The sequence below is a fragment of the Sturnira hondurensis genome, unplaced genomic scaffold (assembly GCF_014824575.4).
Source record: "Sturnira hondurensis isolate 20B ecotype Veracruz unplaced genomic scaffold, ASM1482457v3 Scaffold0022201, whole genome shotgun sequence".
Classification (NCBI taxonomy): domain Eukaryota; kingdom Metazoa; phylum Chordata; class Mammalia; order Chiroptera; family Phyllostomidae; genus Sturnira; species Sturnira hondurensis.
Genome location: NW_028094832.1, coordinates 4,010,178 through 4,023,663, shown reverse-complemented (window position 1 = coordinate 4,023,663; position 13,486 = coordinate 4,010,178). Strand labels below are relative to the sequence as shown.

The 13,486-nt window shown below is 39.1% G+C and overlaps 1 protein-coding gene across 7 annotated transcripts in view; it reads left to right on the top strand.

Moving 5' to 3' along the window:
• Positions 1-13,486, top strand: part of UTRN (utrophin) — a 451,811-nt gene that overhangs the window by 188,821 nt on the left and 249,504 nt on the right. For all 7 annotated transcript variants that reach the window (XM_037034777.1, XM_037034776.1, XM_037034775.1 and 4 more), the window contains 5 exons: positions 1,057-1,207; positions 2,825-3,000; positions 7,324-7,459; positions 9,296-9,445; positions 12,451-12,526. In XM_037034777.1, coding sequence (XP_036890672.1) covers positions 1,057-1,207; positions 2,825-3,000; positions 7,324-7,459; positions 9,296-9,445; positions 12,451-12,526 — 689 coding nt within the window. The remainder of the gene's footprint in view (positions 1-1,056; positions 1,208-2,824; positions 3,001-7,323; positions 7,460-9,295; positions 9,446-12,450; positions 12,527-13,486) is intronic.

The window sequence follows — 13,486 nt, the reverse complement described above, 5'->3', positions numbered from 1 at the left end:
GAGGTTTAAACAGGCATCTCAACAGTCCTTGGTGTCATTGCCTGACCTGGGCTTTGCCCGACCGGGGCTTTGCAGACACTTCCTTACTGGACTGTGTTCAGATGAACGGGCCACTCTGGAGCGCTCACTGCCCAGTGTGTTCATCCACTAGGGCTACCGTAATGAGATACCACAGGCTGGGTGGCCTAATCAGCAGACATTTATTTTCTCTCAGTCCTGGAGGCCGCAAGTCCAGGAACAAGGGGCCAGCAGGGTTAGTTGGTGTGGAGGGCTCTCTGACTGGCTTGCAGGTGTCCTCCTTCTCCCTGTCCTGGCATGGCCTGTCCTCCCTGCTCTCTCAGACAGGGAGGTGTCTCTGGTGTCTCTCCCTCTTCCTATGAGGACACTGGTCCTGTGGGACCAGGGCCCCATCCCTGTGACCTCATTTTGAAAACCACCTCCCTGAAGACCCTGCTGTCTCCAAATGCAGTCCCTTTCAGGGTTAGGACTTCCTCATAGGAGTTTGGGGGTCAAAATTCAGCCCATCACACAGAGAATAATAGAGGGAAAGGAAATTTTGAAGTGTTTTGGCATTTCAGGTTTTGTTCTACCTGGGAACTGAATGTCCAGGAAGCAAAATACATTTTTTTCCCTAAGAGGGTAGAATAATTAATCACATTTTACATTTTATGGTATTTGACATGTAGGTGGTTAAAGTTGCATGGATTAACTGCTTGTAGCTAATCAACCTTGATTTTCCAAGCTGGACAAGGCTTTCTTTTCAGCGAATAAGCCGCCTAGTATATGCTTGTATGTCCGCAGGCACGTATGTGAGGGAGGGGGGTGGGCGGGTGGTGTGTGTGCTGTCTATTTTGCTCTTGGTATGAAGTATGTTTCTCTGAAAGGAACGATTAACTGTAATCCATCACAAAAGCCGATCGTGTACAGCGGTGCGCTGTGAATTCATTGATTTAGGAGCTTTCTGTTTAAATGAGATTTGAATTTACCTAGAAGAGTTGCTTCTAGACGGTCCTGAGAAGTTTGGAAATGTATTTTATTGCATTTGCTGTCCTCTAGTTATTTTGACAGGGCTGTGGAAGAGTGGAGACAGTTCCACTGTGACCTCAACGACCTCACCCAGTGGATAACGGAGGCTGAAGAGCTGCTGGCGGAGTCCTCCGCTCCAGACGGCGGCCTGGATGTAGAGAAAGCCCGGACGCATCAGCAGGTGGGTGCTTTCCACCAGAGGCTGCGCATCTGCCAAAAAGGGGGTGTATTTTCTTTTTTTTAGTATGTGGCATTTAAGATACATTTTGAAAGTAGGGGATAAATATATTAATTTTTCAGGTACATGTAGACAATTTGTAATTTTTGTTCCAGTTCTAGTTTCCATCCATAAAGGCTTAAAAATATTTATTTTTTATATTTTATTGTTCATGTACTGTTTTCTGCCCTTTCACCCCATCTTTCTCCCCCCCAACCCCTTTATTCCCATCCCCTAATTCCACTCACTCTTGGTTTTATCCATATGTCCTTTATAGTTGTTCCTGAAAACACCTCACCCTTTCCCCCTCATTATCCCCCCAATCTCCCCTAAGGTTATTTACATTTTTTAATTAGGATTTTAATGAAGTTTAAATGAAAAATAGTCTTTGGTGGCTATTATGAAAAAAAACTTTATTTTACAAATTATATGTTTAGAATAACATTTGTAAAATTTTGAACTCAAGACTATAGCAGAAAGGTATATAAGCATACCTCAACTCTGTTTTCTGTTTAAACACTAAGGCATCTTATTTCTACTTTGTATTATTGATAATTGCAATAAAAGTAAATTATTCTTGAGTTGTATCAGGGCAGCTGCTCATGTAAGTTGAATTCAGTCTTGGAAAAGATAACACAGCAGTGAAATCAGTTCTGCTGATAACAATAGGTTTCTACAAATAAAGGTGAAAGGCAAGCAAATTAAAATTTACCATTCTTAAAATATTTTCTCTTTTATTAAATTTTTAAAATATATTTTATGTAGAAGGTTCATGAGGAGTTAAATGCTGTTATTTTCTTAAATATTTTAACACATTGTTCATATTTTTAATGATGTAGAGGAATGCTTCAATTTTACTTTAAATTATTCTCTTTTAAATTTGTTGCTTGAGGATTTATAGACCAGTAAAGCAATATCTCAAGAAAATGCACACTGATGCCCTGGCTGATGAGGCTCAGTGCATTGAGCACGGGCCTGTGAGCCAAAGGGTAGCAGGTTCAATTCCCAGTCAGGGCACATGCCTAGGTTTTGGGCCAGGTCCCCAGTAGGGGTGTGTGCAAGAGGCAACCACACATTGATGTGTCTCTCCCTCTCTTTCTCCTTCCCTGCTTCTCTCTAAAAATAAATAAATAAAATCTTAAAAGCAAACACGAAAAGAAAGTGCACATTGAGGTTTATATATGTTAGGACATCAGGGCATATGGGTTTGTTTTCCTTTGTGAGAGATGCTTTCAAGCACTTATATAGAAGAAAAGCCATTTCATCAAACCTGATGGATGCTTATGCTTTAGTGTTGTAAGCAGCTCTTAGTTATTGAATGTTATTTATCTGTCCTGTTTCACTGTATGACATTCATGAGAGTACAGATTAGGGTTAGACTTCAGAATGGATTTTGTTTAATGTGTTCAGCGAAATGTAATGAAAGTGTTTTTAAATGGCTTTTTCATGAATGGAAGTAGCCTCGCAGGACTTTGGTCCTTTAACCCGGAAAGGGATGTCACACACCTGGGGGATCCACTGCATCAGAACGTCTTGATCTAGCAGGAGACTGAATGAATCCTGGGCTGTGCTCTGTTTCAGGAACTCGAGGAGGGGCTCAGCAGCCACCAGCCCAGCTTCGCTGCACTGCACAGAGCTGGGGACGGGATGGTCCAGAAACTCTCCCCCATGGATGGAGGCTTCTTAAAAGACAAGCTGGCAGGTTTAAACCAACGCTGGAGCGCGATCGTTGCTGAAGTCAGGGATCGGCGGCCAAGGTGATTTTACCTCCATAACTTAAGGGCACAGGGGTAGAGATGTTTTGGGCAGAGCCTTTTAAAGATACAGTCGGATGAGTGCAAAGTTCTTTTATTGTCTGATACTACAATAGGAGCTTTACTGACATTTAAGACCTCCCCGGTCCATGTTGTTGTGCATTTTTGAACTCTTTCTCTCACTGTATTTTCAGGCTGTCTGTACAGCCTCACCTTTCTACACAGATAGTGTCCATGTAAAACATGCCTTGTTCTTTTTTACTTCTGACTGCTTATTCTGCTGTAGTGACTATGTGGCAGGAAGTCGGAGTAGCTGAAAGAACACTATGGACTTCAGTCTGAAGATCTGGTTCAGGGTCAGGTTTCTCACTTGCTCATTTCCTGACTGGGCTTTGGGGTCTCTCTGTTGTAATCCCTCTCCCTGGGTGGTCCCTAGTCAAAGGGCATGCTATACCACATACCATGCTTGGTGAATGATACAGTTCCTCTTCTAGCTAATATATTATACATACGGTTTATTGTTTGTTAAAACAATTCAAAGTAAATATATTCAAAGTAAAAATATATTGTTTGTTAAAACAATATACCATATGTGTATTTGTGTCAAATTATGTTGCAGTGTCCCTGATTTTATTAGGGTATCTCTGGTTGCACACGTGTTTACCAGTGAATACAACCCTCAACATTGTGCACATTTTACATATTACAAAATTATTTGAAGTTATTTTTTTGAGATAGTCATCATTTAATGGATGATTTCTACTTTGCCTAATACATTTCATCTCATAAATGACCATTTTTTTGGTTAATGGTAGTTGTGGATTAAAAGTCCTAGATATATTTTTCTGCTAATTTTAACTGTGTAGATGATGTATTATTTTGTTTTTAACATATAATAATATTACTGTTGCCCATCTAAATAGATGCCCATCTAATACTATTTTCAAGTCCCCAATTCTTTGGAGATGTTGGGAGTTTGGTTGCAGACCACCACAGTAAAGCAATTATCATATTAAAGCAAGCCACATATTTTTTTGTTTTCTAGTGCATATTAAAGCTATGTTTATACTATACTGCAGTCTATTAAATGTGCAATGCACTTTGTCTAAAAAACCAATTACATACCTTAATTAAAAAATACTTTATTGCTAAAAATTGCCAACCGTCATCTGAGCCTTCCGTGAGTTGTAATCTTTTTGCTGGCTGAGGGTTTTATCTTCAATTTGTATGAAAATGCAATTTCTGTAAAAGAGTGAAATAAGGCACCATAAAAGGAGGTATGCTGGTATTATAATATGTTGTCAAATATTCATGTATGACTCTTTGCCTTTGCTGCTTTTTATAAAGGAACATCATCTATTTTGTGTGAGTTTTGGTAATAGGCAAATAACACCTGGGGTGTTTTGGTCGAGAGATCGCCATGTGGCAGAGAGAGCGTTTGGCACCTTGCACACATGGCCCGGTTTAGTTAGCACAGCTACCCTCTGTGGCAGTGGTCCCCAACCTTTTTGGCACCAGGGACCAGTTCGATTGCTGGCCCACCGCCCACCTCCTGCTGTGTGGCCCGGGTCCTAACAGGCCATGGTACTGGTACCAGTCTGTGACCTTGGGGTTGGGGACGCCCTCTCTAGGGGACTGTTAGGCCCATTGTATAGCTTTGGAAACTGAGGCTCAGAAGTTGGGGGGTGGTTAAGTAACTTGTCCAAGGCCTTCCACAAAGTCAGTGATGGTGCTAACTTGGGAAGCCCACTGAGCTCTCTGGCTAAGTCTTTCCTTCGTAAATGAGAACTGTGATACCTTCTCAGAGGAGTGTCGTGAGGATTAAAGAAAACAGTGTTTATAAAAGGCATATGCCCAGAATATTCATAGTACACTCTAAATATCTAGTTCTTATAATATTAAGTTAATATAGGGTTGATTCTCCAAGCATGTTATTGCTGGATTTTGCTAGTGATTGATCGACTAATTTGATCCATATTTATCAAGCCTTGTGTTTAGCACTGGGGACACAAATATGACTAAGGAACTCAGAGACCAAGAAGAAGAAAATACTTCAAGGAAAAAATACTATGCTTTGATTGAAGAACACATTGTGAAGAAAATACAGTTGTCGCTGTATATTCACTGTTGTCACTGAAGCGGAGTGATGGGCCGTAGCATTTAGGCATCACAGGGGGAGGGATCCTGAAACTGGGTTTTGAAGCATCTTTAGCAATTTCCCATAAATGCCTCCTAGGGAAGGCTTTCTAGGGGAAAGAAGAAGAACGGGCTTGTGTGGGAGGAGTGGAACAGTATGGCCAGGTGAGGGGTCTGCCAAGGCTAGATGAAGAGGAAGGTCCAGGGACCAGGGCCATGATTGGAAACTGCGGTGGAATAGCATCTTCTGTGCCATGCTGATGAGTTTGCATGGAGAACCTTGCCAGCCTGAAAATGATGTGTCTCCCAGGTCGTCTTAAGGAAGAAGATGTGCCTGGTGCCATGGTATTTATTATCAATAAATGCAGCAATTCCCCAAAAGATTTTCAAATCAGTCACTGTAGAGTATAGTAATTATTGCTCCCAGAACTAATAAGGTGAAGCAAATACCTATTTTACTCATTTTTTGGAAGAGAGAAGAGGAATGCATCTCTTCCCCAACATCTTACATTTTAATTAAAACAATGTTTCCATGAATTCATGTTTAAATTCACTTCAGGTAGTCTCTTATCTTAAACTGGGGCCACCCTGGGACTTCAGGAGGTCGTATGTGCCCTTGTCATCACAGCTCATTCTGTTTTGTGTTGACAGCCTCTAGTTAAGTAACTGCACAGTTCAACAACTTACGGTGTGTTTCCTCACTGGACAATGGTTGTCTGTGGTTTGAATGTGAATTTAAAGCTGGCTTTTATTCTTAGGAACAGCATTGAGAATGTCAGCTAGTTCGCAGATGAAAATTCTGTGTGAGTGGAGTATGTGTTATTGAAATGACTTGAAAATTTTTTTCCTTCATAGAGAATAGTTGCAAAACACTAAATTGCTCATGAGTATGAAACATAAAAAATTTAAATTCCAACTTTTGTTTTGGAAATACAGGTTTATTTATAATAGGATTTTAGATGTTTCTGAAGTTGACATTTTAGTTAAATGCTCTTTGACACAGAGTCAGATAAATTACCCATTTTGTTATTATTAGTCTTAACAATTAGTACTGTTACTTGATTTTTGTCTTGTTCTTAATTTTGAAGCAGTGTTCTCTCCTGATGGATACTTAAAAATGAAAACCTGTGCTTTTCATTAATTTTTTAAATATTAAAATTCTTTCAAATATTACTGATTCTCTACTAAATATATAAATATTTACTTAGCATTTTATTATATGTATTTCATTATTATGTTATGTCTTTTTGTGATTAAAAAGATAAAGTCATAGCTATAAAAATGTTAATTCTTATTAGGAGATGACACAATGTAATTCATTAAAAATTGCATTCTATTTTTAAATCAGCTGCTAGTAGCAGCAGCTATAAAAATAAGATACCACCTCCAAGCTCTGAATAGCTGTCAAACCCTTTCTTAAAAATATATAATCTTGTTAGTCATATGAGTTGCAATCATATTCTCATCTTTTGACATATGGTTTGTACATTTATAAATGTTATTCTTATAACATTTAGAGGATCTGCTTAAGGCAATTCCTATTTTATATTCATAATGATGATTTTTCTTATGTCATTTAAAACTTTCACTTTATTTTCTACAATAGATACTTTTAATAACTCAACTATATCAAATATAAGACTTACTTTAATGAACCAACTAAATTTCCATTGTCTTGTATTTTCTAATACTTGTAAAAATGTCTATTCTCAGAGTCTTGCCCTGTTCTTATTCTTTCTTTTCTGTGAATGAAGTCGAGTAATAGTTGCCACCTAATGTGAATAATGTGTCATATCATGATGCCTTTCTATCTCCATGGAGTATTCAGAGAATTATGTGTTTTTTTCTTATAATTTTAGATCAAGACACTTTTCATGTATTTTTAAAAGTCCATTATGTTGTACAGTAGTATCTAGCTTACCATTTTTCTCTATTAAATATCTATGTAATTTTCATGATGAGAGAAGATAATATTCTTTAGTTTCCATGTTTCTGAATTTAAGGAGGGAAGAATTCTTACATTATCAAACAATCATCGATATTGCAGAATATATACATTGACACATTTGAAATGCATATTAATAATTATTAAGAGTTATTTCTCTTGTGGTGTATTTAGTCCAGATATTCAAAGTAAGTATATGGTGTTCTACTTTTTCTCAAGATATTTCAATAATATATTTTTTTCAGGCTCAAAGGAGAAAGTATGCAGGTGATGGAATACAGAAAAAGACTGGATGAGATTACCTATTGGTTAATGAAGGCTGAGGATGCTGTGCAGAAGAGGTCAACCACTGACCTGGAAGAAAATCTGAGAGAACTAACAGTAAGTGGTTTGTTTCTGTATTTGTCAATACTTTTTGATGCATGAGCATTTACACTAGAAATAAGATAAAATATTAGGAGAAGAACAGGGAAAGAAACTTTGTGCTTTGTGGTTTACATGGTACACTTTAAGAAGGAATATCTTTTTAAAATTTTTCATTTAAAGAGTAGCTGTATTTTGTTCTTGCAGAGGTGAGGCTATCCTCACATGAAAATGATAAATCTTGTGGCCTCAGTATGTGACCTAAGGTTTTAAGGATATTTAAACAGACTGTCATTGTAGAATATTATGTTGTTATGAAGTAAACATTTTGCTTTTAGAAGACAGTTACTGATTACTATCTATAAAATTGAGTTTTATAGAAATTCAAGAAAATCTAAGTGAGTTTAAATCAAGATATCTAAATTGAATTTATTCACTGCAGTTTATGCTAGACTTAGTGTCATGGTTACATTAATCAAAAAAATTTTTTGTTCTACAACTAAAAAGGATTGTTTATAGTCATTTATTTATATCATATATAAACATGTAAAGATATCATATAAACATAAAGGTATATATACTCAAATATCCATAAATTTCATATTTTTGTGTTAGAAATTAAAGGACTTTTTTCTAAGCAAATAAGCATAATGAATTCATATTTTTATTTTTTTAAATTGAGTGTTTATATGGATAAAAACATGGGCATCCATCAAAGTATGCCTAAAAGAATGCCCACGAATTTGAAAATAGATTTTCGTCTAAAGGAGTAAGNGACTTTGTCATTGTAGAATATTATGTTGTTATGAAGTAAACATTTTGCTTTTAGAAGACAGTTACTGATTACTATCTATAAAATTGAGTTTTTTAGAAATTCAAGAAAATCTAAGTGAGTTTAAATCAAGATATCTAAATTGAGTTTATTCACTGCAGTTTATGCTAGACTTAGTGTCATGGTTACCTTACATTAATCAAAAAAATTTTTTGTTCTACAACTAAAAAGGATTGTTTATAGTCATTTATTTATATCATATATAAACATGTAAAGATATCATATATAAACATATAAAGGTATATATACTCAAATATCCATAAATTTCATATTTTTGTGTTAGAAATTAAAGGACTTTTTTCTAAGCAAATAAGCATAATGAATTCATATTTTTATTTTTTTAAATTGAGTGTTTATATGGATAAAAACATGGGCATCCATCAAAGTATGCCTAAAAGAATGCCCACGAATTTGAAAATAGATTTTCGTCTAAAGGAGTAAGATTGAGGCATTTTGAGAAAGAAACTATTAGTAATAATGAAAAAATGTTACATGGGAAATGGTAAATTTTCACAGTGTGACAATATCTTACAAACGTGTCCCTATTTTAACGGAAAGTTTCAATGGTTTTCTTGGAGCATCGCTTTTGTAAACAGTATGGCGGCTGTCACAAGGGCCAGGCAGTATGTGAGGGTAGATACAGGTAAGGTAGAGGTGGGTGCATACTAGGTTTCTTTCTGCTGGTTGGTTCTTTCCGGTCTTTCATTGGAACAGACATCATTTCCATCGCCTAAGAACAGGGGTCGCATTCCCAGTGTGGATGTGATTTCATATGACCCTGTGCGCAGGTCGGGGCGGGAGCGCCTGCGGACGGGGGTGCACACTGCAGGGGTGCTCGCTCCCTTACCAGTTACACTTTGCTAACGTAAGTTTAGGCTTCTTATACATTCATTTTCCACCTAAGAAATGAAAAGTCCACATTTGTAAAATACTTACCGAAACTATTTTACTTTCTAATACCATTCTTGAACTTGCTGTAGTGTGAAAACCTTCTAATCACATCTCTCTGCTGTTGCCTTCAGGACTTGAACCAGGAGATGGATGCAGAAGCTGAAAAACTCAAATGGCTGAATAGAACTGAACTGGAAATGCTTTCAGATAAAAGCTTGAGTTTACAGGAAAGAGAAAAGATTTCAGAAAACTTAAGAACTGTAAATTCAATGTGGAATAAGGTGGGCATTAAGAATTGCTTGATACCTTTCTTATATTTGTTAATTTTGTTGTAAAGAAATAGGATCACATAAATATTTTACTATTAAGGATATTTAAATATGGGCACATTTGAATAATGCTTACTAATGTTTATAATTATTATTTTTTTGAATCTGTCATGGACAGAAGCATATACTCTGAAAAAATGCTTTTTCTTATACATATATTTGGGCTTATGGTTTTATGTGTTACATTCTGCATTAAATAACAAATATATATTGGAATAAGGCAATAAAATGCCAATAATTATATCCTGAGGATGAAGACATTAAAATAATTTCCTGATGTTACACTTGACTTTGCACATTTATAGGTATATTTTTAATGATTTTATTCATTTAACATGTGTTTACTGGGTCCCAAGTGGAATGTAATAGCATGTGGCTACAAATATGACAAAGATAAGGTCTTTTTTCTCATATCAGTATTATTATTACTATTATTATTGTAGTCGAAACAGTTAAAGGCAGATATAGTTGCAGATTCCTTTTTTGGAAGGCTGGCACACACCATTGCAGAGCATGAGGTCTGTGTGGCGCACTGACTGTCTGCCCCTGGTTCGGACAGACCCCGTTTCGGTCAGTTCCTCCCCGCTCTGTCCTCTTAAAATGAGACCATTACCGATGCTCTCATCATTCAGGAGCTTTATTGATCTAGCGCCCAGGGTTGAGAATTACTGTCTTGATGAGTCGCTGTTACTGATGACTCCACATTTGTATCTCTGGTGGAGACCGCTCTGCGTGCTCTGGACTCGCATACACATCTGTCTGCTCAACGGCTCCCCCTGGCTGTGTACTGGGCGTCTCAAAGCAACATTTGCAATCAAACTCCTGGCTTCCACCTCCCTGCTGTGCCTTAATATACTTCTCCCACCTCAGCCACGTGTAATTGTATCTTTATTATCATTTATACTGAAAGCCCTGGAGTCCATCTTTTGGTATGTGAATTATATCTCGATTTTTAAAAAAACTCAACCTTGGAATCGCCATCATCAACTTCTTCCGAATATATGTCCATTTGATGGGTGGCTAGGTAGAGGCATGATGACGCAAATACAGCAAAAGTTTGATAATTATAGATGTTGAGTGGCACATGGGTGTTCCCCATACACTTATTTCAATTTTTCTTAGGTTTGAAAAGTTTCATAAATGTGGCTGCTTCTCACTACCTCCATTTCCACGAACTTGTTTCAAGCCACCGACATCCCTTCTCTTGATCACGGCCAAGGCCTTCTCACTGGTCTCCTTGTTTCCTTCATTGCCCTTTGCCAATCTTTTCTCTACACAGCAGCCAAAATATTTGTTAAAACATCGTTCGGATCAAGTAACTCCTCGGGGCAAAAGCCCACTAATGGCTTTCCATCTCACTTGAGTAAAGGCTAACGTCCTTCCTGTGACCTACTGGGCCCCACATGTTCCCGGTTCCTGCTGTCTGTCTGACTTTATCTGCCAGTCTGCACCCTTACTCTCTTTTCCGGACACATTTGGCCCATGTTATGCATGCCCAGCCTAGGTGATGCATATTCAGCCAGAGCACACGTATTTATTGAACTCAGAGGATGGCTATGGGGATTGTGTAGACAGAGCATGGGGACACTTTATTGGGCGAAGCCAGTGCTCCCCTAATCCCAGCACTTCACATCGATTTCACTGTCTTTAGGGGGATTGGGAGTGTCCGGGAACAAACGATGCTGATTGTGCTGAGAATTTCAACAAACACAGTTTAAGACATGCTGCGTTGGGATATTACATTCACTCGTGCAGTCATTCACTCACTGAATAGGTTTTGCCTGGATTTTTACCTTATGCTGGGCACTGTTTTAAGGACTAGGAGTATGGCAAAGGGTATGCCATTCCTTCAGGCCCAAAGAGCTTATAGTAGTGAGAAAGGTGAACACGCAATTATAACATAGAGGGATCTATAGGAGTATAAAGACAGGGCACGTGCCTGGCTCTGGGGGGTTAACCATGGATGATTTTGTGGAGGACCATTTCCAAGCTCATTTGTAAAGGACGAATAAGAATTGGCCAGATGAAGAGTAGGGGGAAGGGCGTTGCACAGAGAAGCAGCAGCAAGTGAAGCTGTCTCGAAGAGTCAGAACGAGCACAGTGCACTAGGGTCCTGGAAGTAGCTCAAAATGAAGTGAGCAATGAGAGACGCTTGCACACGTCCTTTGCTAGAGGCTGCCCCACGCACCCCAAGGATTTTAAGCTCTGCCCTGAGAACAGTGCATTGCCTTGAGGGCAGTGGGAAGCTATCAGTGTGTGTTGAGCAGGAGGAAATTGCATTTTGAAAGCTCACTGTAGCTGAACTGGAGCGATGGGTAGTTTTATCCTAGGGGCTATGAAGCAACTCCTCTGAGCAAACCCCCTCCCCAGACCAGCACCACTGATCTGGAGAGACAAATTCATCATGCCCTTTGTGGAGGGGACGTCAGGGAGACAGAGGATGACTTTGGAATTGGGCATGTTAGAATATCCAGTTGCTGGAGAGAGCCAGACCAAAGATATATTTTTGGGAGTCTTCTGCATCTTAAAACTCTGTATGGTAGATGAAATCATTAGAAACCAGGGTCTCCAGAGAGGGGCCTGTAGAATGTTAGCATTTGATGGAGGGGCAGGGGAGAATGAGCTGGTGAAGGATACTTCGAAGGTCAGGCAGGGAGGTGGGAGGAGAGTCGGGAGCACAGAATATCCACAGAATGCAAGGGGCGGGGGAGTGGGGCAGCACTGAATGTTGCAAAGCGCCAGGGCAGCTAAGGACTGGACGGCATCTTGATAGTATCGTTGGTGGAGTGGGGGTGCACAGGAGACTGCAGTGGGCAGAAGGTGGGAACGAGCGCCGGCACCGAGTGGGAGGAGAAATGGCAGAGCTCTCCTTCAGAGTAACACTTCCTCTTTCGAAAAGACAGTCATCCTTATTTCTATCGAACTCTTCTTCTCTTTTGTGCGGCCTGATGCTGTAGGTGTGCAGAGACCTGCCCAGCGCCCTGAAGGAACACATCCCCGGGCCCTGCTCTGTTTCTCCGACGCGAGTTGCTGGTAGGATGAAGTTTATTCCTTAACACGTTTTTGTAAGCATGGGAAAATACTCTGATAACGAACCTCATATATGAATTAGAGAAAACGTCAAACTTAGAAACAGTGCAGTTGTGATTTGTTATTCTATTTTCAGTGTTTGAAAAGAATGTCTTTTTTAAGCCCAGCACGCATCTGACTGCCCAGTGTGCGCAAGGCGTGGTGGTAGATGAGACTTTCTGCCTCTCCTGGGACAAGAGTGGGGCCTGGGCCTCAAGGCAGCCCACTGAAGGGAAGGGGCGAGGCCAGGCGGGGAAGCTGGGGACATGCAGCTTTTCAGAAAGTCAGCTATACCTGTTATGCTAACATGTGCTGGGGGAGGGGTGTAATTAGATGCAGATCATGACTGAGAATAAAGGTTTGGGTATCCTTGGAGCCAGGTGGGAGATGTGGATTAGAACGGTCCTTCATCCTAGGGAAGCTATTTACTGACAAATGCCTACACTTAGATTGCTCTCTCTCTGTGGACTATTCTTGGCCCTTTTCTGTATTACTTCTGAAATCAGAAATTTCAATATGTGATGGTTTCAAGTCACATGCAAACCTCTTGGGGTTTTTCATTTGAATTGTATTGAATTTGCAGATGGACTGTATTTTTTTTAGAAAATTGTTTAAGCCCCACCTAATATACTGGTTGCTAACATGGGTTGCAGATGGGTCTAACAATTAATTCAACTACTTTGTATAAAAATGAAAGAAAAACAACCAGGCTTCCATCATGAAAAACAAAACAAGACAAACACAAACAGATAGTGAAGAGAAAACATACTTCTCCAGTGTTTGAAGAAGACAAGAGTCTCCAACTTTAAAAGTCCTAGAAAAACAGTCTCCCATGACAGGTTTATGGGTTTGATCGCTCAAGTCTGATAACATCTCTATGCTAAAAAGAAAAGAAAAATACATGAAAAACCCTGAGCTAGAAAG